The sequence below is a fragment of the Cebus imitator genome, unplaced genomic scaffold (assembly GCF_001604975.1).
Source record: "Cebus imitator isolate Cc_AM_T3 unplaced genomic scaffold, Cebus_imitator-1.0 Scaffold170, whole genome shotgun sequence".
NCBI classification, from domain to species: domain Eukaryota; kingdom Metazoa; phylum Chordata; class Mammalia; order Primates; family Cebidae; genus Cebus; species Cebus imitator.
This window is the reverse complement of record NW_016107485.1, coordinates 1904254-1928090: the sequence shown is the minus strand read 5'-3', so window position 1 is coordinate 1928090 and position 23837 is coordinate 1904254. Positions and strand designations below refer to the sequence as shown.

Genomic DNA, 23837 nt, shown 5'->3' with positions numbered 1-23837 from the left:
GATCCTGACTCCAGACTCTTCTTCACTGCCTGGCAGCCCTGGGGACCTGGGGGTGGGGTCCGGGCTAGGGGAGGTAGAAATGCAGGCATGTGGTGGGGGTGGGGGGTGGTGCAGATTCAAAGGCCTGGCCTAGGAAGGCCCTCCTGGAGCTGCACTGAAACCGCTTTTACTTCCGCCAAACCAGCCAAATGCAGCAGAGGTGACACCTCTCCTCCCAGCCCTCTCCTTGGCCCAGCAGCCCTCAGGATTAAGGGAAATTTGGGGAGATGCCTAAAGTTCACCTAGAGCACCCTGAGCCCATCTACTGTGGACCCTCCCCCCCCACCATCATGGATGCCGCCCGGGACTACGCATAGAGTGGCGGTTCCGGGTATGGGTGCTGGCCAGTGCCATTTCTGAGCCCACGGAAGTGTGAATCACTGGCCAGGTGAGCCAATGGCTGCCTAAGTGCCAGTCCTGCACGAGTTTTTCAGAGTACACAAGGACTCACAGCTGTAGCCCATATCCCCTTCCAGATAGAGCCACGACCCTCTCCAGCCACCACCAGAGGACAAGGACTCACAGCTGTAGCCCATATCCCCTTCCAGATAGAGCCACAACCCTCTCCAGCCACCACCAGAGGCCAGCGTGCTCCCTCCCCACCACAGGTGGGAGAAACACACCCTCAGCCCACCCGCCCATCCTCCTCAGCTCCTCCCAGGCCAAGCCCCCTTCGCCCAGAGTGCTCCCTTTTTCCCACTCATTTCTTCCAATTGTAATTCCCATCACCAAGCCCTTCGTCCTCTAGGATTGCAGGAAGATGGGGTTCTTCTGGCCCATTTATGGGAAGCTATCTGGAGGGGAGGCAGACAGATGAGGGGCTGGGGAAGGTTATGTGTGAGCAGGATTCTGGGGAGAGGGAGGGAAAGGATGGCTCCCCGGAGGGCTGGGAGTTGGAAGGAGCACGTCTCCTCCAACTAAACAAGTTCATCCCCCTTGGAGATCCTGACATGGCTGAGTTGCTTAGGTGGGCCTGGGACTGTGGGCCACAGAGGGCAGGGGCTTGGGAGACAGTGAGGCTGTGGGCCCCACTGGGAACCTGAGAAGCCATTGTTCAGCCCTGGACTGGATCTCCCCCAACCCACCAACACACCACTCAGAGCCCACTCCTGCTCTGTCCCCGGCTCTGAGCTGTGAATGCGGCAGCCAGAGCAAGGACCTGTGCTGGGGAGGAAAACCAGTACCAGAGAAGAGCAGGTGACAGCAGAGGAGAGACAGGGTGGGGGGGGAGAAGGAAAGACCTGAGGGGGTGGCAGCAGTCAAAGAGATTGAGCAACCAGGGGACAAGGCAGCCAGTGGAAACAGAGACAAGGAAAACAGGTGCAGGAAATGAGGAGGCACCAGAAAGATCCGCAGGCACCGCCACCTTTCTCCTCTTAGCCACCTCCATTGTCCCTCCCTAGACCAACCCAGACAGGGCACCCTCAAACCACGGACACTTCCTTCTCACTTATCCCACACAATTGAACCAAGGAAATTCAGTTCTCTGTGATTTCTAGGATTCTTCCAGCTCTAACTTTTTTTTTTTTTTGGGACGGAGTCTCAGGCTGGAGTGCAGTGGTGAGATCTCAGCTTGGACCGAGATCCCTAGGGCCATTCCTCTGGTTAGGAACAGACTTGGACAGCAATAAAGAGATAAGTAGAAACAAAGGAGAGGGCCCTTGAAAAGGGAGCTATGCCAAGAGAGCCAGGGCAACTAAGCCACCAGAGCCAGAGAGACTGTGAGAGAGATGGATCCCACGAGAATGGCCAGGGGCTGGACGCAGACAGCAGCAGAGCTGGGAGAGGACTGAGAGCTGAGCCAGGGAGAAGGAGGGTGCTGAGGGGTATGGGGAGAGAGGAAAGGACAGGGAGTCTTGCAGGGAGAAGCTTGAAGAGCTGAGGGTGGTGCTCCCAAGTGAAGGAAAGAATCCGGGGTCATTTGCAGATGAAAGGAGAGTCAGGATCACCAAGGCACAAGGAGATTGGAGAGGAGGAGGAAAAGCCTGGGGCAAGATGTGGAGGCCCAGAGTGAGAAGAGCCAGGCTCAGAGAAGGCAGAGCCTCACGTTACACCCTGAGCCTGGCAGAGACATGGGCCAGGGAGAATCAGAGGCAGGACCCACTCTGAGATTGCGAAGCAGGTAAAGGGAATGAAGGTGAAACATAGAGACAGAAGCAATGGGGAGCCAGACAGAAAAAAGGCAAACTGTGCCAGAGAGGTCAGCCCTGCCTCCTCGGCACCCTCACCTGTGGCCGAAGCCTCCATCCTTGCCCTTATACTCCAGGACTCCCAGCAGAATGAGGAGCTGTGCGCAAGGCAGCTGAGGGATGACTGAGAGTAGTATGTGAGAGCCAGAGAGAGAAGGAGCCTGGGGAAGGGAGAGGAGGGCAGAGCAGAGCAGACAGGGACAGGGCCTGGGGCTGAGGGAACACCTTCCTTCCTCCTCCTTCCATAGGACTGGGAGACTGCCCCCCATCCCCACCTCCACTCCCCCCTGCCCTGCCACCACCACCTATGCCAAGTGTCATCTGCTTAGAGCACAGGGTTCCCTGAGGACAAAGCCTGGTCTTTGTCACCTGGACCTGACCCAGACTGACCTGGCGTCCTCAGCTCCTTATCATGTCGCCAGAGCTATGGGAACCAAGTAGTGACGCACTGCTATGGGCTAACCCCCCGGCTTGCATTCTGGGGCCTCGACTGACCTACAGCTGAGGACAGGTGGCCTGCATCCCCTGGGGGTAATGATTTGGCATAAGCACCTGCAGGAGATGGGGATGTAGGGTCAACTCAGGTCCCTCCAAGGACACTGAAGAGAAGGTCCAAATGCCCTGGGGAGAGAAGTGTGTTCCTGAGCCCAGGAATGGGGTGGCAGTGTCCTAGGGGGCTAGGGACCTTGAGGGGAGGCCACATCTTAATGGAAAGTGCTTCTACCCAGAGAAGCTGACCCCTGTCGCCCTACCCACCTCCACACCCGAGAGCTATATTGAGAGGTGACAGTAAAGTGGTGGGAGGGGGGCTGGGAGAGTGTTCCTGGGTGTGAGGGTGGGGGGAAAGCCAGAGCAGGGGAGTCTGGCTTTGTTTCCTGAACACAATGTCCACTTAGTCATAACAGGCACAGCCTGCTGAAGACCTGACACCTACAGCCTCTGAGAGGTGTCAGCATTGGAAGATGGGGAGCAGGGCCTTGAGAGACTGGGGTGATTGAGGACACCCACAAAGAGGTCATGTGAGTAAAAGCCCAGGAGGGTTGGGGGGGCACCAAAGTTCTGCCTGGGGAGGGGGCAGGCGGCAGAGCCCCACCCCCATGGAATGTGGAGCCTGGGGCCCAGCTAGTGTAAATCCCCAGGCCTGCCAGGCACCTGCACCCTCTGGCAGCCTGGAGAGGCAGAAGAGGGCAGCCCCCCACCCACCCCCTTCCTCCCTCAGGCCCTGGGATTAACACCATCTGCTTCTGCCCACCCCACCCCAGGAACAGAGGGTGGCAGGGGAGGGTAAAAGCCTATGCGTGCAAATGTGGATTGCAAATATGTGCATCTGTGTACACAAAACAAAGTAGAAAAGAAATCTGCAAACTTGAGTGGGTAAGTGTGAAAAATTTGCATGTGTGGATGAAGAGGGGCACAGACACGGTCAAGTCTGTATGTGGAGAGTGCTGAAATGTGGGCTGTGTGCAAATCTGCCTGAGGTGGCAGGGGAGAATCCCTTCCATTGTGTAAGTAGGTTGGATGATGGCCACTGTATCGGGGGCATCAGGGAAGGGATGGGGACCCCAGATGTGTCCCCAAACCAGGGTGGCTTCAAGTCCTTGGGAAGACACTTGTCTGGAGACTTGGGGAATGGAAGGAAACCAGGCATGGCACTTGTACAGACTGAGGTCAGGACAGATGTTCCCGACAAAAGGAAACTGAGCCACGGAGGTGGACAGTAGGTCCCTTTCCTGGGCACCATACTCCAGCTTTCAGCCCCCGACATTGGGGGACTCTAGTTCTGAGAGCAGGAAGATGCTCCCAGTGTGGGGCTGTGTGAGGGCAGGTCAGAGTGGGAAGGAGAGGGTGGGGAACAGGGGAGGAAAGCCCATGGTTGGGAGGCAGAGGACAGGCATTTGGCTTGCGGAAGGTGACCCTCACCCATGAGTTCAATTCACCCTTCAGTTTAAAAATAACCGAGGTAAGGGCCATGGCCGGCTGGGAGAGGGGGTGCGAGAAGGTCCTGTCTTCCCACTATCTGCTCATCAGCCCTTTGGAGGGGAGGAATGCGCCCGAGGACTAAAAAAAGGCCGTGGAGCCAGAGAGGCTGGGGCAGCAGACCTTTCATGGGCAAATCTGGGGGCCCTGCTGTCCTCCTGTCACCTCCAGAGCCAAGGGATCAAGGGAGGAGGAGCCAAGAGGGGAGAGAGGTGGGAGGGAGGGTCCCTCCGGAAGGACTCCAAATTTAGGCAGGGGGTGGGGGAAATGGGATATAAAGGAGCTGGAGCTTTGAGGACAGACAGAGACTCCTCCAGCCCAGGTAAGAGGTTTGGGGTGGGATGCCCTGCAGCCCATCCACAGAACCCCCACTGTGAGGGACCTCCTTCAGCAGGAGTGGGGTGCAGGTCAGTTGGAGGCCCAAGGGCTCTGCTAACTCTGTCTATCTCCAGGTCCAGGGAAGTTCGCACTGACACAAGGAGGTTCCATAGGAAACCCAGAAACCTCTTTTTTTCTACAACTCTGTTTCTTTATCCACATCATTCTGTGTCTCCTACATGCTGTCCCATCTTTCCATCTTCCTTCCTCCTTTGGATAGCTTCCTTCCCTTGATCCTGGTTTTATCTTGCCTCTTGGTCTTCATCGACACTTGTCACAATCATGCTTCTTTGTCTCTCTCCCTTGCCCTTCCTTCTTGGCATGTGTTCTCGCCTCCCTGCCTATCTGCTTCTAACCCTGTTTTCACACCGCGTCCCTTGCACTCATACTGACTCAGCACCCTTCTCTTCTGCCTCTGCGTCTTGTCTCTTTCTGACTCCCTGGTCTGTCCTGCCTGTCTGCGCTCTGGGGCTGCCTCCATCCCCGGGGGCCTGCCTCTGTTGTTCTTCACTCTCCTTGTCTGTTCTTTTCTCTGCCCGGCTGTACCTCTGTGGTTCCTCGCTCCACCTACGGTCCAGATTCTTCAGGATTCTCTGTGAAGGGATAACCAGGTGAGATCTACCCTCATTTTCTCTGCAGAGAGCCAGGCACAATTCTCCTGGGAGCCAGATTGCTGGACCAGGGGTCTGCTGTCCCTCCTCCAAGCACTCAGCGCCACCCCTTAGCAAGCTCCAGTCAATGTCACCCCAGGCAAACCCCTTACAGAGATTCTCCTTCAGCATCACCTCAGAGGGCAGGAGAAGCAGAAACCTGAGTGGGGGAGGGTGGAACACCAGGTGCCTCTTGCAGGGTGGTGGGGAGGAGCGGGGTCAGGGAGAGGACAAGGCCACTCGTAGAGCATGGGCCCCCTCAGGAGTAACACAGCCCTCCTGTCCCTGACCCAGGAGAGCGCCAAGATGGCCGACGCCCAGATGGCTGACTTTGGGGCGGCAGCCCAGTACCTCCGCAAGTCAGAGAAGGAGCGTCTGGAGGCCCAGACCCGGCCCTTTGACATTCGCACTGAGTGTTTTGTGCCTGACGACAAGGAAGAGTTTGTCAAAGCCAAGATTGTGTCCCGGGAGGGGGGCAAGGTCACTGCTGAAACCGAGAATGGCAAGGTGAGTGGGGCATGGCACCAGGACAGAAGGGAAGGAGGTTTTGGGAAGAAGATGCAGGGGTGGAGCCACTTGCAGTGGGAGCTGAGAGGGCTGGAGAAAAGCCAAGGCCAGTGCGGATGCCAGGAAGCCCAGAATCTGACCCCTCTCAAATTGACCTGAGCAGGTGCAACAGGTGCCACCCAGGGACACGTGCCCCTTGCCAGGGAGGATGCTGGGGGAGAAAGACCTCATTATTCACCTCAGAGGGGGCTTGTAGATAAAGTGGGCAGAGACACAGCATTAAATGATGCTCCCTTCTTCCACTTGTATCCCTGCTCCCTGTGACTCAGCTTCCTCCATGGTTCCACTTTCTCAAATTCCGTTCACCCAAATCAAGAGAAAGTTCTTAGACCCAGATGAACACAAAGATCAGAAACTTTTGAGCTGAACACTCAGTCCTTGACTGGCCCTCAGAAGCCACTGATCCCTGCTTCGCTCACACCAGCCAAGAGAATCACCCCTGGTTACCAGCCGCAGCTCAGAGCTGTGTGTCTCATGGACTCCTTGACTGAATGTTACATCTCATTGAAGTGTAGAATAACAGGCCACAATCCCCTGGGGCTTTTGACTCTGATCCCAGGTCTGCTACCCGCTAGTCACTGTGCAGGCAAATCATTTAGTCATTTAGAGCCATGGGTTCCTCCACTACAAAAAATACTGGAATACCTACTGGCAGGACCCAGTGACATCAGGGCATGGCAAACTGATTGCTGCCAATCAAACCATACCAACAGTGATGGATAGGAGTGTGGGGTAGATGGGCGAACTGCTTTTCCAGAAGGGGTGAAGGTTTGCCCTGAGCAACAGATACCCTAGAGCACCGTCCACGGGAGACAGCCTTGGGCTCGGCATAAGGCATGCACAGATCTGAGAGCTGCCTATCTCCAGGTCTGCCCCAAGACCCCTGAAACACAGGGACTGAAGAGTGTGGTCATGGGCACAGGGTCTGGGGACCTGGCAAGGGAAAGGTACCCTAGGACAGTCTCTAGGATGGGAGATACAGTGGGAAGGAAAACCGGGAAATTATCTGGGAAAAGTGTCCTGGGGGAGATAAGGGGTAGGGGCTGGGGCACTGGTCAGAGCAAGGGGAGCAAGGCCAGTCATGGCCTGTGTCCTGGGAGGAGGTCAGTTGGCAATGCCAGCAAGGGTCCCAGAGTGATGTGGCTACCCATCCCCCTGCCTATGTGCCCCCTCCAGACGGTGACTGTGAAGGAGGACCAGGTGTTGCAGCAGAACCCACCCAAGTTCGACAAGATTGAGGACATGGCCATGCTGACCTTCCTGCACGAGCCCGCGGTGCTTTTCAACCTCAAGGAGCGCTACGCGGCCTGGATGATCTATGTGAGCAGCTCCTGCACACTGCAGAGACTTCCTGTCCTGTATGGAGGCCAAAATAAGCCAAGAAAAGGGGGAGGGACTCTCCCAAGGGACCCAAGTCCCCTTCCCCCCTCCACCCCTGGTCAGCTGCAGGAGGAGAGAAGCCAGCTGGAGTGAACAGGGACATGCCTGGCTGCCACCACTGCCTGTCCCAGGTTCTCCCCACCAACCTCATGCCGGGTCTTGTCTCCTGCTCCAGACCTACTCAGGCCTCTTCTGTGTCACTGTCAACCCCTACAAGTGGCTGCCGGTGTACAATGCTGAGGTGGTGGCTGCCTACCGGGGCAAGAAGAGGAGTGAGGCCCCGCCCCACATCTTCTCCATCTCTGACAACGCCTATCAGTACATGCTGACAGGTGAGCCTGGTGGCTCCTGGCCTCTGCCCCTCCTCCCAGACACCCACCCAGACCCTCAGCCCTGACCCCATTGCTTCTCCTCTTTTTTATTCCAGATCGGGAGAACCAGTCCATCCTCATCACGTGAGCGAGTGCCAACCTCCTACAAAGGGGACTGGGCTGGGGGTATGCAGGCTGAGGCCTGCGGTGTAGCTGGGAGGAGAGGTTTAAGGCTGGGATTGCAGGGAGAGCGGGGCACTGAGCTCTCATTAGAGGGGTGCCAGAGCAATGAACCACAACAGGCAAATCCTGCCAGGTGCTGGGCTCTGATGGTGGGGCTGAGAAATGGAGCCTGCGGTGCTGAGTCCTGCATGTAGAACAGTAGGAATCCCAAGTTCTGATTGGTCCCTGTGGCCCCCAGGGGAGAATCCGGGGCAGGGAAGACTGTGAACACCAAGCGTGTCATCCAGTACTTTGCCAGCATTGCAGCCATAGGTGACCGTGGCAAGAAGGACAATGCCAATGCAAACAAGGTGCCATGGGGGCCACAGGCTTGGCAGAACAGGGGTGGGGGGGCAGGCTGACCCAAGTTACCCCTAACCCTGCCCTTCCTGTGATGTGGTGGGCACAGCCACACTGAGCTGTGCTCCTGACTGTCAGCCCAGTGTGTGGAAGACCTTCCTGACAGGAGACACCCACCCTGAGGTCTGGGTAGGACCCTACGGAGCCACAGACCCACCAGCGGCACACCCAGCCCCTACCCCCATTCCTCAGGGCCAGGGCAGCCTCCCTGCCCTCCCACCACTGCCTGGAGGTGGATGGAGGATGAACCCGGGTGGTTCTGCTCCTTTCATAGGGCACCCTGGAGGACCAGATCATCCAGGCCAACCCCGCTCTGGAGGCCTTCGGGAATGCCAAGACTGTCCGGAATGACAATTCCTCCCGCTTCGTGAGTGCCTTTGACCACTCCCAATGGCCCCACCCAGCCTTGACGAGAAAAGAGGGGTGCTGTTTTGCCACACACAGTTGATTGTACTGTGTCTGGCTTTGGGATATCAACATGAACACCCTGGTGGGGAGACAGCATAGGCTTTGGAGCCAAGGGTCTGATTTTCCACCTGCTCAGCAAGTCCCCACACCTCTCTGGGCCCAGTTCCTTCACCTGTGAAACAGGGGGACTAATATCCACCCTGCAGATTCCTGGGAAGATTAAGTGAGATCATACGAGGGGTACAAGCAGGAGGTGTTCTGTGTGCATTCCCCTCTGGACTGAGGTTCTACTCAGAGGTCCCTGCACAGTGTGTAAGGGTGGCATCCTCTGCCTGGTTTCACTTATACTCAGCTGACATACCAAAGAGCTCATTTACATTTCCAGAACCTTCCAGGGCTTTGGGGGCTGAATAGAGGGCCGGGATTTGATTCTGTCCTTCTGGCTAGTTCCCTCACTCTGTCCCATTCGTCCTCAGGGGAAATTCATCAGGATCCACTTTGGGGCCACTGGAAAGCTGGCTTCTGCAGACATAGAGACCTGTGAGTGCCATCAGGGAGGCTGCCGCTCTCCGGGTCCCCCTTTGCCTTCTCTCCCTGCCGGGCAGCCGGTCTCATCATTCCTCCCATCTCCTGTCTTTGTCTCCATTTGCCTCTGGGCTTTAGGATCCTTTTTTTAAGCCACATCTTCTCAGCTGGCCCTCTTCATCATGCTGTGGGTGACGCCTGCCCCCATCGTCACTCTTTTCTGGCTCTATTCTCTTTCCTTCCTCACCTGCCTTCTTCCCCTCTGCCTACATCAGATCTGCTGGAGAAGTCCCGGGTGATCTTCCAGCTGAAGGCTGAGAGAAACTACCACATCTTCTACCAGATTCTGTCCAACAAGAAGCCAGAGTTGCTGGGTGAACCTGCCTGCCACCCCCCACCCACCACTGTCCCTACTTCCCTCCCCAAAGCCACCTGTGTTCAGGGCAGGGCCCTCCTGCTCCCCACTGCACCCCACCTCGATGGTCACCTCCCTCCTCCCTCCGCTCACTCTGTTTCCCTTCCCCACCTGAGACCGCTGCATCTCCTCTCACCTCCCTGTGCACAGTCACACACCTCACTCCTCCGCCCTTCTCTCCATTCCTCCCTCGGCTTATCTTCCGCCTTCTCCTCTTTATTTGCCTCCCCATCTCCCATGTGTCACTCCCCTGCCACCTTCCCTCCTCCTTGACTTTGGAGCCCCTTCCTGGACCCCTCTTCTACCCTTTCACTTCCTCTGGGTTCACTCCTTGGTCCTTACTGACTTCTCTCCCTGCTCCCGGTTCTCTCCTCCTCCATTCTCCTTATCCCTTTCCTCTCCCTCCCTTTCTCAACCCTCCCTGTCCCTTCCCTGTCCCCCACCTGCCCCCTTGCCCCTGCCCCAACACTTGCCTGGTGCAGACATGCTGCTGGTCACCAACAACCCCTACGACTATGCCTTCGTGTCTCAGGGAGAGGTGTCTGTAGCCTCCATCGATGACTCGGAGGAGCTCATGGCCACTGACGTGAGTGAGGGGGCTGTTGTGTCCATTCCAGGGCCCCCAGGAGCTCCTGGGGCCACTGTTCCAACACCCCTCTTTGCCTCTCACTCTGTCCCAGAGCGCCTTTGACGTGCTGGGCTTCACTTCAGAGGAAAAAGCTGGCATCTACAAGCTGACGGGAGCCATCATGCACTATGGGAACATGAAGTTCAAGCAGAAGCAACGGGAGGAGCAGGCAGAACCAGATGGCACTGAAGGTGGGAGGGGTGGGCGGACAGCGCTGGGAAGGCCAGAGGTGCTGACCAGGCTCTCCAGGGACTCAGATCCCAGAAGATCTAAGGCTTATGGAGCAGCAGGGTGTGTGGAGGGATGGCGAGGGACAGGGACATGGGAGAGGTGGGCAAACAAGGAGTCTGCCACAATTCCACCAACTCCTCAACCCCAGCTGCACTCACCAGAACTAAGGTGGGGATTTTTCCTCCTGTGCCAAGACTTGCCCAGCCCCAGGAAGCACAGTCCCTCAGCTCCGCATATCACCATCACTGACTCAGGGCCTTTGCCTGCACACACTTGGGTAAGCCCCTCGTGGGCTCGAACCATGTTCTATTTGGGAGGCAGTGGGCCAGGGCTCAGGACGCAGCCCAGGGCACTGGTGCATCAGTTTCCTCCTCAGTGAAACAGATGGACAATCTTTCCTCACTCCTCTGGTGGCTACTGTGAGGTCCTCTGAGGAAATGTGGAGGTGCAAATGGTGCTAGACAGGTGCCCAAGAACATTCCTCCCCACCTTCAGGGACCCTTCTCCAGTCTGCCCAGATCAAAATGTCAGGCTGGGGTTCATGATAGCACACCAACAGTTATCACAACATTCTTGAAATTACCCCAAATAACTCCACCTCTAAATGGAGAAATCCCCATGTTGGGTGACACATTTGGATGGCTGGGGGTGGGAGAGGGGTGCTGTTTGATATACTCTTGGGGGGCCTTGATCTCCCAGCCAAACTGGGCAACATGTGGATCGAGAGGACAGCATGGCCAGTCCAGAGCTAGATACTGGGGTAGACAACTAAGGAGACAGGGAGCAGAGGACATCTAGCCCCTCAGCCACATCCCTGCCCTAGAGAGGTGAGGGGCACAGTGAGGGTGGGGGTATGCCCACAGCAGTGCTTGTGAAAGACCTGGCTCAGTGATGGTACAGATGCAGAGAGAGACAGAGCTGAGAAGAGCTGGTTGTGGCAAGAGACCGTGGGCTTGGCAAGGGGGCCTGGGCTCCAGCCTGACTCAGGCACACATTGGCTGAGTAATCATGGCAAGCCCTGTGCTCTTCTGGGCCTTGATTCCTTCATCTTTAAGAAGAAGAAATTGGACCTGATGCTTCCTAAAGCCTTGGCCCCAGAACAGGGAAGGAGGCTCACTTGCTGCCAGTGCTCACTCAGGCCAGGTGTGGTGGCTCACGCCTGTAATCCCAACACTTTGGGAGGCCAAGGCGGGAGAATCACTTTAGGTCAACAGTTTGAGACCAGCCTGGGCAATATGGTGAAACCCTGTCTCTACTAAAAATACAAAATTTAGCCTGGCTTGGTGGCTCACGTCTGTAGTCCCAACTACTCGGGAGGCTGAGGCAGGAGAATCACTTGAATCAGGAGGTGGAGGCTCTAGTGAGCCAAGGTCACACCACTACACTTCAGCCTGGGTGACAAAGCAAGACTCTGTCTTTTAAAAAAAAAAAAGGAAGTGCTTACTCACTTTTTTCCTTCTCAACCAGATGCCGACAAATCCGCCTACCTCATGGGGCTGAACTCAGCTGACCTGCTCAAGGGGCTGTGCCACCCTCGGGTGAAAGTGGGCAACGAGTACGTCACCAAGGGGCAGAGTGTGCAGCAGGTGTACTACTCCATTGGGGCACTGGCCAAGGCAGTGTACGAGAAGATGTTCAACTGGATGGTGACGCGCATCAACGCCACCCTGGAGACCAAACAGCCACGCCAGTACTTCATAGGAGTCCTGGACATCGCTGGCTTCGAGATCTTTGATGTGAGTCGGGGACCCCTGGGAGGAGAACAATCACTCGCTTGCTCCCACATTCAACAGCCATTTGCTGAGAGCCAGCTGTGGACTAGGCATGGGAAGGCAGTGGGGACTGTGTGGTGACAGAGGCAGTCGTTGTCCCTATCTTCAGGGGAAGCCCTCCTGCACTTCCCTGACATGGAGGGGACCAGCCACGCCCTGCTGGGCTCGGGCACAGTGCACGGGCACAGCCCCAATGGCCACTCACACCCACTCCCTGACTGCTCCCACCCCTCATGCCCCCTGCAGTTCAACAGCTTTGAGCAGCTCTGCATCAACTTCACCAACGAGAAGCTGCAGCAGTTCTTCAACCATCACATGTTCGTGCTGGAGCAGGAGGAGTACAAGAAGGAGGGCATCGAGTGGACGTTCATTGACTTTGGCATGGACCTGCAGGCCTGTATCGACCTCATTGAGAAGGTGCCTCCTTGGCCTCACTGCCCATGTCCCCTCCTCTGTCCTCCAGACAAAGTGGTGGCCAAGTCCCATCTACACCCAAGAAACTAGAGTCCCAAGAATCTCAGGCCATTCTCCAGGCCCAGCTTCTCCCCACTGGGAAGTCATGGGCATGCCCAGGATGAGCCCCCCACTTCCTTTCCCAGGGCCTTGCGCTGTATGCCCCTATGTGGTGGTCCCCTCAGTGTCATAAGAGTGAGATGTAGTGAAGGAGAGGCCCCTGGACTCTCTGACAGCCCATGAGAAGTGTCATTCATGGAAAGATCCTAGGCTGAAATGGGAGATGTTTGGCCTCCCACCACATTCCTGTTGGTTGAGAAATAAGCCAGTCTCTAGCCCTCTTGCCTATGTGCATTCCTGAGAAGAGACAAGGCCACAGGCAGGAGGCCCCATGGGCTGGGACTGACTTGCTCTCAGGGGGCCTCTGCTCTTTGCCAGCACAGGCCAGAGCCCAGAGTGTCTGACCCACAGCCAGCCAGGCCATGACCTTCAGATAATGGAAGCTTCCCCACACACTTTGGGTCATTACCCATATTCTTAACCAGAGTCTCATCTTTCAGAGCCCTTAGAATCCCATAAAACTGTGTGTGAAAGCATGTGTACATTCATACATACATGTGTGTGCATGTGTGTGTGTACATGTGTTTGTGTATACATGCATTTTCCTGGAGAGATAGTCTTTAGCTTCAATAAATTCTCAAAAGGATTCCTGCCCCAAGAAAAGTCAAGAACCACCACATTTTTGGAAGTGCAGAGGGTTGTGAAGAACCTGAATCTTTCCATCCATCCCCTAAAGAATTGCTACCTGTGTCATACAGACAGGGCCTGGCCCACAACCTCTGATGCACATCTGTCCCTGCCCTGCTGCCTCTGGGGCAGTGAGCAGTCAGGGAGAAGGGGCTGTGCTGTGAGGCACTGCGGGCCTTGCAGGGGTGACTAGGAGTGCACGGCTCTTTGTTGGATCTACTGGGCAGAAAGAGGGAGAAACTGACTCCCTGTTTTGGGGCAAGAGGGACCAGCACAGACCCCTGTCAGCAGGCCAGCGCTACTGGCTCTACAGTCCTTTTCCTGTCGGGGTGTGGGACTGTGGAAGCCGGGGAGTGTGCTCAGTGACTCTCTCTCTCTGCCTCTTCACTCTGCCCTCAGCCCATGGGCATCATGTCAATCCTGGAGGAGGAGTGCATGTTCCCCAAGGCCACTGACATGACCTTCAAGGCCAAGCTGTATGACAACCACCTGGGCAAGTCCAACAATTTCCAGAAGCCACGAAACATCAAGGGGAAGCAGGAAGCCCACTTCTCCCTGATCCACTACGCCGGCACCGTAGACTACAACATCCTGGGCTGGCTGGAAAAAAACAAGGATCCTCTCAATGAGACTGTCGTGGCCTTGTACCAGAAGTCTTCCCTCAAGCTCATGGCTACTCTCTTCTCCACCTACGCATCTGCTGATTCTGGTAAGTGGGTGGCCCCTGCACTGGGCCAGGGGCCTTCTGGAGCCAGGGTCCTGCTGCTTCAAAGCACATGACTCCAGACACAGGCACAGGGGAGCCTGTGAGTCAAGCCACCTCCTGGCTCACCTCACCGCAGTCCATCTGGGCCTCTTCATAGCACCTGTAGTATTGCTGTAGCTGTCTCGGGTTTCCTCAAGATTGGGAGTAACTGGAGGTCAGTGAGGGTGGCGCAGGCATCCCTGTACCATGCCCAGCAGGGAGTGATGCATGGGGGAGTTCTCAACAAATGTTGAGAGGACACTGAACAAAGGATCCTCCAGTTCAGAGAAGGAAGAGAAAGGATGTGGCTTGAAAGGAAGAGGATAAAGTGTAAGAAGAAAAGTAGAACGTGGAAAGATATAAGAAGGAAGGGCGGGGCTAGAAGAGGGAGGGCCACGAGCACTGATGTATGTCAGTGCCTACTATGGGCAAGCACCAGTGAGCTGCCCTACAGACGCAGTCTTATCTAACCCTCTCTACAGCTTTGGGAGGTTGCTACTGTCATCCTCGTGGTAAACTGAATCTTGGAGAACTCCTTACCCAAAGTCTCAGAGCTACCAAGTAATCAGCAGAGCCCTGCCTCTGCCCGAGGGTGCCTCTATTTTCCAGCTCCTGTTCATTGTTCCTCCTCTTGTTATTTAGGGGACAGTGGTAAAAGCAAAGGAGGCAAGAAAAAGGGCTCATCCTTCCAGACAGTGTCAGCTCTCCACCGGGTAAGAAGGGCCCAGGGGTGCCAGGACACCTGGTGGAACAGCCCAGCCCAGATTCTTCTGGCTGCACCACCTATTCTGGTGCTTGAGTGATGAGGAAAGAAGCTAGAGCTAAGTGGCCACTTTTGGTGTGTAGATTCTACACAAGCCTGAACTCACGTCATAAATTACATGTCAGCCCCTGTCCCTTTGATGATTCTGGTGGAGAGTGTCTGGGGACCAGGGCTTAAGGGCCTAAGGGATGGTCCTTGCGGCTCCTAACTCCCCACCTTCATCTGCCTCCAGGAAAATCTGAACAAGCTGATGACCAACCTGAGGACCACCCATCCTCACTTTGTGCGCTGCATCATCCCCAATGAGCGGAAGGCTCCAGGTGAGGCAGGAGAAGGCTTTAGTCTGGGGAGGATGCCTGGCATCCACTTACCCTAAGGCTGACCCTTTCCCCTTCCCTCCTGGCACAGGGGTGATGGACAACCCCCTGGTCATGCACCAGCTGCGCTGCAATGGCGTGCTGGAGGGCATCCGCATCTGCAGGAAAGGCTTCCCCAACCGCATCCTCTATGGGGACTTCCGGCAGAGGTGGGTATGAGGGCGCCCCAGGGCTCAGAGAACAGGGGGAGCCAGGGCTGCCCTGGTGGGAACAGGAGTCTGCAGGTGGCTCTGGAATTCTGTGGGCAGAGCAGATCAGTGCAGAGCATGACTGACTCTGGACACTTCCCTCCTCAGGTATCGCATCCTGAACCCAGCGGCCATCCCTGAGGGACAGTTCATTGACAGCAGGAAGGGGTCAGAGAAGTTGCTCAGCTCCCTGGACATCGATCACAACCAGTACAAGTTTGGCCACACCAAGGTGAGTCTAGAGCCCTGTTGGGTGGTTGCAGGGTAGGCGGCCATGTTGAGTGAAGCAGAGAGGAGTTCAGAAAGCAGATCCCTAATTCTGGCTTCCTTACTAACCATATCAAGGGCTGAAACCCAGGCTTTATTCCAGTCTTGTCAAATCTTTACTCTCACTTCTAGAAGCCCGGGGTGATGGGTTGTCTGGGGGCTCACCCAGGGTCTTCCACCCTCTCCTTCCACCCTGGACAACCCCCTCTGAGGCTGTGTCCCCTTACATCTACTCCTTGCCTGCAGGTGTTCTTCAAGGCAGGGCTGCTTGGGCTGCTGGAGGAGATGCGGGATGAGAGGCTGAGCCGCATCCTCACACGCATGCAGGCCCAAGCTCGAGGCCAGCTCATGCGCATTGAGTTCAAGAAGATAGTGGAACGCAGGTGAGCCAGGAGGAAAAGGGACGGGTGCACCAGGGGTGCACCAGAGATGTAAGAGGCAAATCCTCAGTGTCAACTAGTGTGGGTCAGAAGACCTGGGTTTAGAACTATAAGCTGGCCCGGGCAAGCTTACTTTACCACTTGGAATCTCACTGCAAATTCTTTTTTTTTTTTTTTTTTTTTTTTTAAGAAAATTCAATATAGGAAAATGCAAATTAAGATGCCAATGAGATATCATTTTAAAATTAGACTTTGCTTGCTCAAATGGTCTACAAATTTTAAAAAATGAAAGAAGTACATGAAATAAAAGATAACATAATTTAAAAAAATTTTTAAGCCACTAGACTGACAAAAATTAAGAAGGTTGACCCACTGCTTACAGATGTGTAAATTAGTGCAACTTCCTAGGAAAACAGTTTATCACTATCTCTTAAACAGCTGCATACTTTTCCATTCCACTCCTGAGTACATTCCTACAGAGAAACTTTTATACATGTACACCATGACACGAAAAATAATCTTTTTAGCAGCACTGGCCATAATAGCAAAAATCTTAAAACAGCTTGAATTTCCATCCACAGGGGAATGGGTAAATAGTATTATAGTCATTCAGTAGAACATTATAAAACAGTGAAAAGAAGTGAACTCCAACTATATGGTACAATATGTTTGAACATTAAAGCATATTGTTAGTAAACAAAAATCTTAGAAGGATACATATAGTATGATGCAATTTTTATAAAGCTCATAAATATCAAAACCAGCCATTCATTGTTTAAAGATACATGCACATGGCTGGGCATGGTGGCTCAGGCCTGTAACCCCAGCACTTTGGGAGGCTGAGGCAGGCAGATCACCTGAGTTCAGGAGTTGAAGACCAGTCTGGCCAACATGGTGAAACCCTGTCTCTATTAAAAATACAAAAATTAGCTGGGCATGGTGGCGGGCACCTGGAATTCCAGCTAGCAAGGAGGCTGAGGCTCAGGAGAATTGCTTGAACCCGGGAGGTGGAGGTTGCAGTGAGCTGAGATCATGCCATTGCACTCCAGCCTGGGCAAAAGAGTGAAACTCCATCTCAAAAATAAATAAAATAAAAATAAAGATACATACATATGTGGTTAAAGTCATTTTTGAAAAAGCAAGGAAAGGAAAAATAAGATTCAGAATAGCGGCTGCTCCTGGTGCGGTAACAGGGGTGTAGGAAGGAAGTCACGGGTAGATCAGTGGCTGGTAACACTGAAGTGTTTGGGTGGTGGATTCATGGGTAGTCATTTTGCTTTCATGCTTCGTAACTTACATACATATTATAGATATTCTCATATGTAAACTCCTACATAATTTTTTAACATATTTGAAGTTCTTATGAGAATAAAAAACTGAACAGAGTAGACACTCTGTAAGTGGTAGTGTCCATTATCACTAATATCCCAGCTGGGAGGATAGAAACTGCCCTTTCATCAAATTGATTAATAAATATTTATCAAGCAACTCCATGTTCAGTGTAGTGATGTTGGGGATGGGCATGCACAGGAAGGAAGGCTATGTGCCTACAAACTGGCTTAGTCCGGCCCATGACTGGGAAGCACTGTTTCATTGTGCCCCACCCTGCCTCCTCGTCAGGGATGCCCTGCTGGTAATCCAGTGGAACATTCGAGCCTTCATGGGGGTCAAGAATTGGCCCTGGATGAAGCTCTACTTCAAGATCAAGCCACTGCTGAAGAGCGCAGAGACAGAGAAGGAGATGGCCACCATGAAGGAAGAGTTCGGGCGTGTCAAAGAGACGCTGGAGAAGTCTGAGGCTCGCCGCAAGGAGCTGGAGGAGAAGATGGTGTCCCTGCTGCAGGAGAAGAACGATCTGCAGCTCCAAGTGCAGGCAGTGAGGCCACGTGATTATCTCTTCAGCCCTCCTCTCCCCTCCCCTAGATTATAGCCCATCTCACAACCAGGGGCTGGGAGTCGAGGAGTACCAGCTCTTTTTAAGACCCTAGATCTCCTCTCTAACCATCAGCTTCCTCCCTGTTCTCTTCTCCCAGGAACAAGACAACCTCAATGATGCCGAGGAGCGCTGTGACCAGCTGATCAAAAACAAGATTCAGTTGGAAGCCAAAGTGAAGGAGATGAAGGAGAGGCTGGAGGACGAGGAGGAGATGAACGCTGAGCTCACTGCCAAGAAGCGCAAGCTGGAAGACGAGTGCTCAGAGCTCAAGAAAGACATCGATGACCTGGAGCTGACACTGGCCAAGGTGGAGAAGGAGAAGCACGCAACAGAGAACAAGGTGAGGGCAGCTCCCTGTGGCTCCAGCCCAGGTCTCCTCAAGACTCCCAGACCAAAATGTAGTCCTGGTCCTTGGCAGGGAGCTCCCCATAGATGTCTCCAAGCTGGTGATCTTTGACTTTAAAGGAGATGGGTTCTTGGTCGGCAGGTGAAGAACCTAACAGAGGAGATGGCTGGGCTGGATGAGATCATTGCCAAGCTAACTAAGGAGAAGAAAGCTCTACAAGAGGCCCACCAGCAGGCCCTGGATGACCTTCAGGCCGAGGAGGACAAGGTCAACAGCCTATCCAAGTCTAAGGTCAAGCTGGAGCAGCAGGTGGATGATGTGAGTAGTAAGAACCCTGTTCCCTCTCTCAGAGCAAGATTTTGCAGGCAACACCAATGGCCCAGAAAGTCCTGATCCCTAAATTAACTTCTGTGGCCCTTGGAGCTTTTTTGCTCTACACTAGGGTAGGTCTCTGAATCCTTTGTTCTTGCAGGATTTCTCTACTGGTTTGACTTCCAATCCCACTGGACTTTAAGTTTGGAAGGAGACAAAAGAGCACACTCTATGGATTTCATGTATTCCACACATTGCTTTTTTCCTTCTCTATTTCAGCTGGAGGGATCCCTGGAGCAAGAGAAGAAGGTGCGCATGGACCTGGAGCGAGCGAAGCGGAAACTGGAGGGTGACCTAAAGCTGACCCAGGAGAGCATCATGGACCTGGAGAATGACAAGCAGCAGCTGGACGAAAAGCTCAAAAAGTAGGAGACTGTGGTGGCCAGGAGGGGCTAATGGAGGTGTCTGGCCTGGTGGATAGAGTGCGGGGTGCTGCACCCCCACTGCCCACAGTTGCCGTGGGCACACTGGGAATGAAGTCAATCACAGCCCTCTTTCTCCACTCTCTGGGCTGGTGGGAGGATGGGGACATGCTGATTCTGGCATGCGAAGGCCAAGAAGAGAATGAGCCCCAGAGGAAGGAAGGCCACCTCTCCCTTCCCCACCTCCACCCTTCTCCTGCAGGAAGGAGTTTGACATTAATCAGCTGAACAGTAAGATTGAGGATGAGCAGGCACTGGCCCTTCAGCTGCAAAAGAAACTGAAGGAAAACCAGGTAACATTCTTCCCAGTGCAGGAACGTGGAAGCTCAACAGCCCCGAGGTGACTGAAGCTACAGCAGCTGCTTAGGGTTCTACACAATATCTGGAACTCCAGGCAGCCTCACAGACCCAACCATCCCTGACTTACAGTCACTCAGGAACACGAGCCTTCCCCCATAGAGCAAGAATACCTTATGTGAGCAAAACTATTTGAGAAGGGGGAGTCATACCTACTAAAGGGCTTCTTTTGAGATCTGCTCTGCCTCATAGTGTTTCTGCTCTAAGACAAATGATAGGGCTCTATTCTCTTCTAACCCTTGCTCTAGTAGTTCTGCCCTCTGAATGTGGGGGGTAAAAAAACCTTCAAGGAGCACCTTCCTGTGAGCTGTTCTGTTCATATTCTTCCTGGTACTAACCCCAGCCACTAACCCAGGCTGAGTCGCCATAGGGCACTCATGATAGGAGCCAATTCCTACAACCTTGAGCAAATCATTTACCCTCCCTGATCCTCAGATTCTCATCTCTCCTATAAAATGAGACTGACAATACCTACCACACAGGACCAGAGGAGATAATGTATTTGAAACCACCTTGTCAACTAGGAAACACTATATAAGCATCATTTTAATATAGCCCAGTTTAGAGAGTCAACCAGCCAATAGCCTAAGAATGTATTGTGTCTCCTCCATAGCCTTCTCATTCCTCTGCAAGTTAGGATTGAGTGAACAGCTATAGTCTCCCTTAGCTTTAATGAAACTCAGACTTCAATGTGCTTTTAGTATCGGGGTTGGCAGAAGACCCTTGGAAGTCCACAAGGCAGGGACTGCCATCCCCATTTTATAGCTACAGAAGCTACATGGCCAGGTCTGGATATAGTGACCCCAAGGGCAACAGGAACTCAGCAACGGGGGCAAGACCTTGTTCTCTCATTTTGGGGCAGACTGTGGTTGGTAGAATGAGGTAGTCTCCCCTCTGCACTTGAGGCCCATGGCCCAGGCTGCAAGTAATGTATGAACACAATTCCACTCCTCTGGGGCTGCACGGGGACTGGCCTGCCTTCAGTAATAATTTGACTTCCTGTCTTCTTGGATGCCCCTTCTGGATTTTAGATAGACCACTGGGCCATCCTCAGGCTCTTCTACCCTGGTTCTGGGCAACTTCTTTGGCCTCTCGGACCCAGGATAACAGTCCCGTAAATCTCATGAGGTATTGGCAATAGGCTGTGGCTCCTCCTTCATGCCCAAGATCTTGTTCAGAAGTACCACCTTCTCCACCCTAGGAGCAGAGGCATGGTGGTCTCTCTGCTGCTCCAAGGACCCATCCATGAACAGTCCATTAAAGCTGTCCATAACCCCAGGAGAAGGGATCCCCACTGAACCCCCCTTTGCTCCTAGCTAACCAGACAACAGACCAAAGTGGTAGATAGGATATTCTTACAATTTAGTCAAGACCAAGGCTAAGACCAGAAAAGTGAGGCAGGAGCATTTGAAGAGGATGAGGAGATGAAGTGAACAGGAGAGCATCCTGCTCTGAAAGAGAGCACTTTTCAGACCACTTTCCTGGTCTGAAAAGAGAGCAACCATGTTGAAACTCAGCCGGGGGCATAAACACAGGAAGCCCTGGAGAGTGAGGAATACAGCTAATTGGGACTGTGGTTAACTTGGAGAGTTGCAAAGGTATTTGATTGCTTCGAGGCATATTGTCGCAAATATTTGTAAAATACAAGTATCCACTTTCGTGTCTTACGGATAGTGGAACACAGCCTAGTAAATCTGGAGACTCTGAAATTCTTGATCTAACAGGATCCCAGGATGCCGCTCAAAACAGATTCTCACGATTCAGGGCTGTAGATGCTCAGACTGGGCCTGAGATGCCCTCAGGAAATGCCCTGAAGATTTGGCTTCAACCAAATTCCTATTGATGACCTATGCATTATAGAATGTTTAGCACCATCCCTAGCCTCTACCCTCTAGATGCCAGTAGCAAGCCCCACCAAATCATGACAATCAGACATTGCCAACAATTCCCTGGAGCACAAAATTGCCCCTAGTTAAGAACCACTACTCGAGAGGTACCTGAGTGCCTGGTAGCCTTTTAGAGCCCAGGGGGATTCCAGCGGAGGGGTCCAGACGGTGGGTCTAAGCCCTTTGTGTCCGGCCCAGGCACGCATCGAGGAGCTGGAAGAGGAGCTGGAGGCCGAGCGCACCGCCAGGGCCAAGGTGGAGAAGCTGCGCTCAGACCTGTCCCGGGAGCTGGAAGAGATCAGCGAGCGGCTGGAAGAGGCTGGCGGGGCCACGTCTGTGCAGATGGAGATGAACAAGAAGCGTGAGGCCGAGTTCCAGAAGATGCGGCGGGACCTGGAGGAGGCCACGCTGCAGCATGAGGCCACTGCCGCGGCTCTGCGCAAGAAGCATGCCGACAGTGTGGCCGAGCTGGGCGAGCAGATCGACAACCTGCAGCGGGTGAAGCAGAAGCTGGAAAAGGAGAAGAGCGAGTTCAAGCTGGAGCTGGACGATGTCACCTCCAACATGGAGCATATCATCAAGGCCAAGGCAGGCTCTGCTCAGCCTCTTCTTGCCCTCTCCCCTGCACAGCGGAGCCTCTCCCACACCTCCTGTCTCTGTCTGCCATTTCCTTTGTCATTTTCATTCCCTTTGTCACCCTTTGGTCTCTCTTCCTCTCTCCCCTGCCTCCTCTCTGGCTCTCCTCTACATCTTTATCTCCATCTTCCTCCCATCTTTAATTCAAATCCCTCTTCAGACTGCGCCCTCCCACACCTTCCGTGTCCCCCTCCTGCCCTCTGGCATTCCCCATCTCTGACCCTCTTTTCCTTCCTCTGGTCGACTCAGCCCCTCCCACACTCACCCTTCCTGTCCCTTGCTTCCTGAAGGCAAACCTGGAGAAAGTGTCTCGGACGCTGGAGGACCAGGCCAATGAGTACCGCATGAAGCTAGAAGAGGCCCAACGCTCCCTCAACGACTTCACCACCCAGCGAGCCAAGCTGCAGACAGAGAATGGTGGGTGCCCCTAATCAGCCCTGCCTGACTAGAGTAGGACATGGCTTGTGGAATGGCCCACAAGCCCCTCATTTCGCCTCCAGGAGAGTTGGCCCGGCAACTAGAAGAAAAGGAGGCGCTAATCTCGCAGCTGACCCGGGGGAAGCTCTCCTATACCCAGCAAATGGAGGACCTCAAAAGGCAGCTGGAGGAGGAGGGCAAGGTGAGGCCCAGGCAGGAAGGTAGGCGGGCTTGACGGCAGCCCTGGGGCATTCACCTCAACACCAAAAATGGAGCCTGGGGCTGGAGAGAGTCCTCTGCAAGGGAAAGAGCCTCCAGTCTAGCTTCTGTCCTGCAGCTAAGCATCATCTAATGCCTCTTTCCTTAGTTGTAAGAGGATGGGGTGGGCAAACTGGGAAACCCCTCGGACAGTTTCCACATCAGCCCACATGCTGAATAAGGCTAGGCTTGGGTGAAGTACTAGACAAGAGAAGGATCTGGAGAATGGGGCACAGGGAGTCCCTCCTACCTCCTGGTGCCCACCCCTCCCCAGGCAAAGAACGCCCTGGCCCACGCACTGCAGTCGGCCCGGCATGACTGCGACCTGCTGCGGGAGCAGTACGAGGAGGAGACGGAGGCCAAGGCCGAGCTGCAGCGCATCCTGTCCAAGGCCAACTCGGAGGTGGCCCAGTGGAGGACCAAGTATGAGACGGACGCCATCCAGCGGACTGAGGAGCTCGAGGAGGCCAAGTGAGCTCCAGATGCCCCTTTAACCTGGCTCTCAGACAGGAAGGAGCGAGAGGACCTGGGGTGGGGATAGGCAGAGTGATCATGAGAAGGAGCTGGAGAGACAGGAGGAACTCAGAGGGCAACAGAGGCGCTTGGAAGAAAGCCTGGATCCTTTGCTCTGTGAACCTGGCTGGCCCTGACCCACTTCCTGTGACGGGCGAGCTTTTGGCCCGGGTTATACCTGATGCTCACGTATAAGACGAGCAAAAAGCTTGTTGGTCAGAGGAGCTACCGTCGATCAGCCTGTGTAGAGGGCGAGGGCAGGGGCCACTGACACCCAGATGCCACTGCAGGTAGGGAGGATACCCGGGCAGCCCATGCTGGTGGACTCTGTTTCAGGCGCCAGCAGGCTCAGCTCCCTCTAGGCTGGACTTATCGTATCTTAAGGAGATACAGGGAGGGGGTGGGAGGAGGTCCACCCAAAGCTCCACTGTTGCCCAGTGGAGTCACACACACACCCTCCACCTTCACCTGGGCAGGAAGAAGCTGGCCCAGCGGCTGCAGGACGCTGAGGAGGCCGTGGAGGCTGTTAATGCCAAGTGCTCCTCGCTGGAGAAGACCAAGCACCGGCTACAGAACGAGATTGAGGACCTGATGGTGGATGTGGAGCGATCCAATGCAGCTGCTGCAGCCCTGGACAAGAAGCAGAGGAACTTCGACAAGGTGGGCCATGGGTGGGGGCCACAGCCAGCACGCAGGGCAAGGGGGCATGAGGGCTTCAGGGC

The 23837-nt window shown here is 54.4% G+C and overlaps 1 protein-coding gene across 1 annotated transcript in view; it reads left to right on the top strand.

The window, feature by feature from the left end:
* The first annotated feature begins 4510 nt into the window (after positions 1 to 4510).
* LOC108315283 (myosin-6) overlaps positions 4511 to 23837 on the top strand; it is a 25443-nt gene continuing 6116 nt past the window's right edge. The window contains exons 1-30 of the mRNA XM_037744286.1: positions 4511 to 4527; positions 5162 to 5194; positions 5528 to 5740; positions 6977 to 7120; positions 7356 to 7512; positions 7608 to 7635; positions 7913 to 8024; positions 8348 to 8440; positions 8958 to 9021; positions 9282 to 9380; positions 9904 to 10007; positions 10102 to 10240; positions 11748 to 12016; positions 12299 to 12469; positions 13652 to 13961; positions 14640 to 14710; positions 14993 to 15080; positions 15169 to 15286; positions 15434 to 15557; positions 15839 to 15975; positions 17593 to 17848; positions 18006 to 18248; positions 18396 to 18572; positions 18846 to 18991; positions 19251 to 19341; positions 21490 to 21879; positions 22218 to 22344; positions 22428 to 22546; positions 22877 to 23073; positions 23592 to 23775. Coding sequence (XP_037600214.1) covers positions 5540 to 5740; positions 6977 to 7120; positions 7356 to 7512; positions 7608 to 7635; positions 7913 to 8024; positions 8348 to 8440; positions 8958 to 9021; positions 9282 to 9380; positions 9904 to 10007; positions 10102 to 10240; positions 11748 to 12016; positions 12299 to 12469; positions 13652 to 13961; positions 14640 to 14710; positions 14993 to 15080; positions 15169 to 15286; positions 15434 to 15557; positions 15839 to 15975; positions 17593 to 17848; positions 18006 to 18248; positions 18396 to 18572; positions 18846 to 18991; positions 19251 to 19341; positions 21490 to 21879; positions 22218 to 22344; positions 22428 to 22546; positions 22877 to 23073; positions 23592 to 23775 — 4359 coding nt within the window. The 5' untranslated portion in view covers positions 4511 to 4527; positions 5162 to 5194; positions 5528 to 5539. The remainder of the gene's footprint in view (positions 4528 to 5161; positions 5195 to 5527; positions 5741 to 6976; positions 7121 to 7355; positions 7513 to 7607; positions 7636 to 7912; positions 8025 to 8347; positions 8441 to 8957; positions 9022 to 9281; positions 9381 to 9903; positions 10008 to 10101; positions 10241 to 11747; positions 12017 to 12298; positions 12470 to 13651; positions 13962 to 14639; positions 14711 to 14992; positions 15081 to 15168; positions 15287 to 15433; positions 15558 to 15838; positions 15976 to 17592; positions 17849 to 18005; positions 18249 to 18395; positions 18573 to 18845; positions 18992 to 19250; positions 19342 to 21489; positions 21880 to 22217; positions 22345 to 22427; positions 22547 to 22876; positions 23074 to 23591; positions 23776 to 23837) is intronic.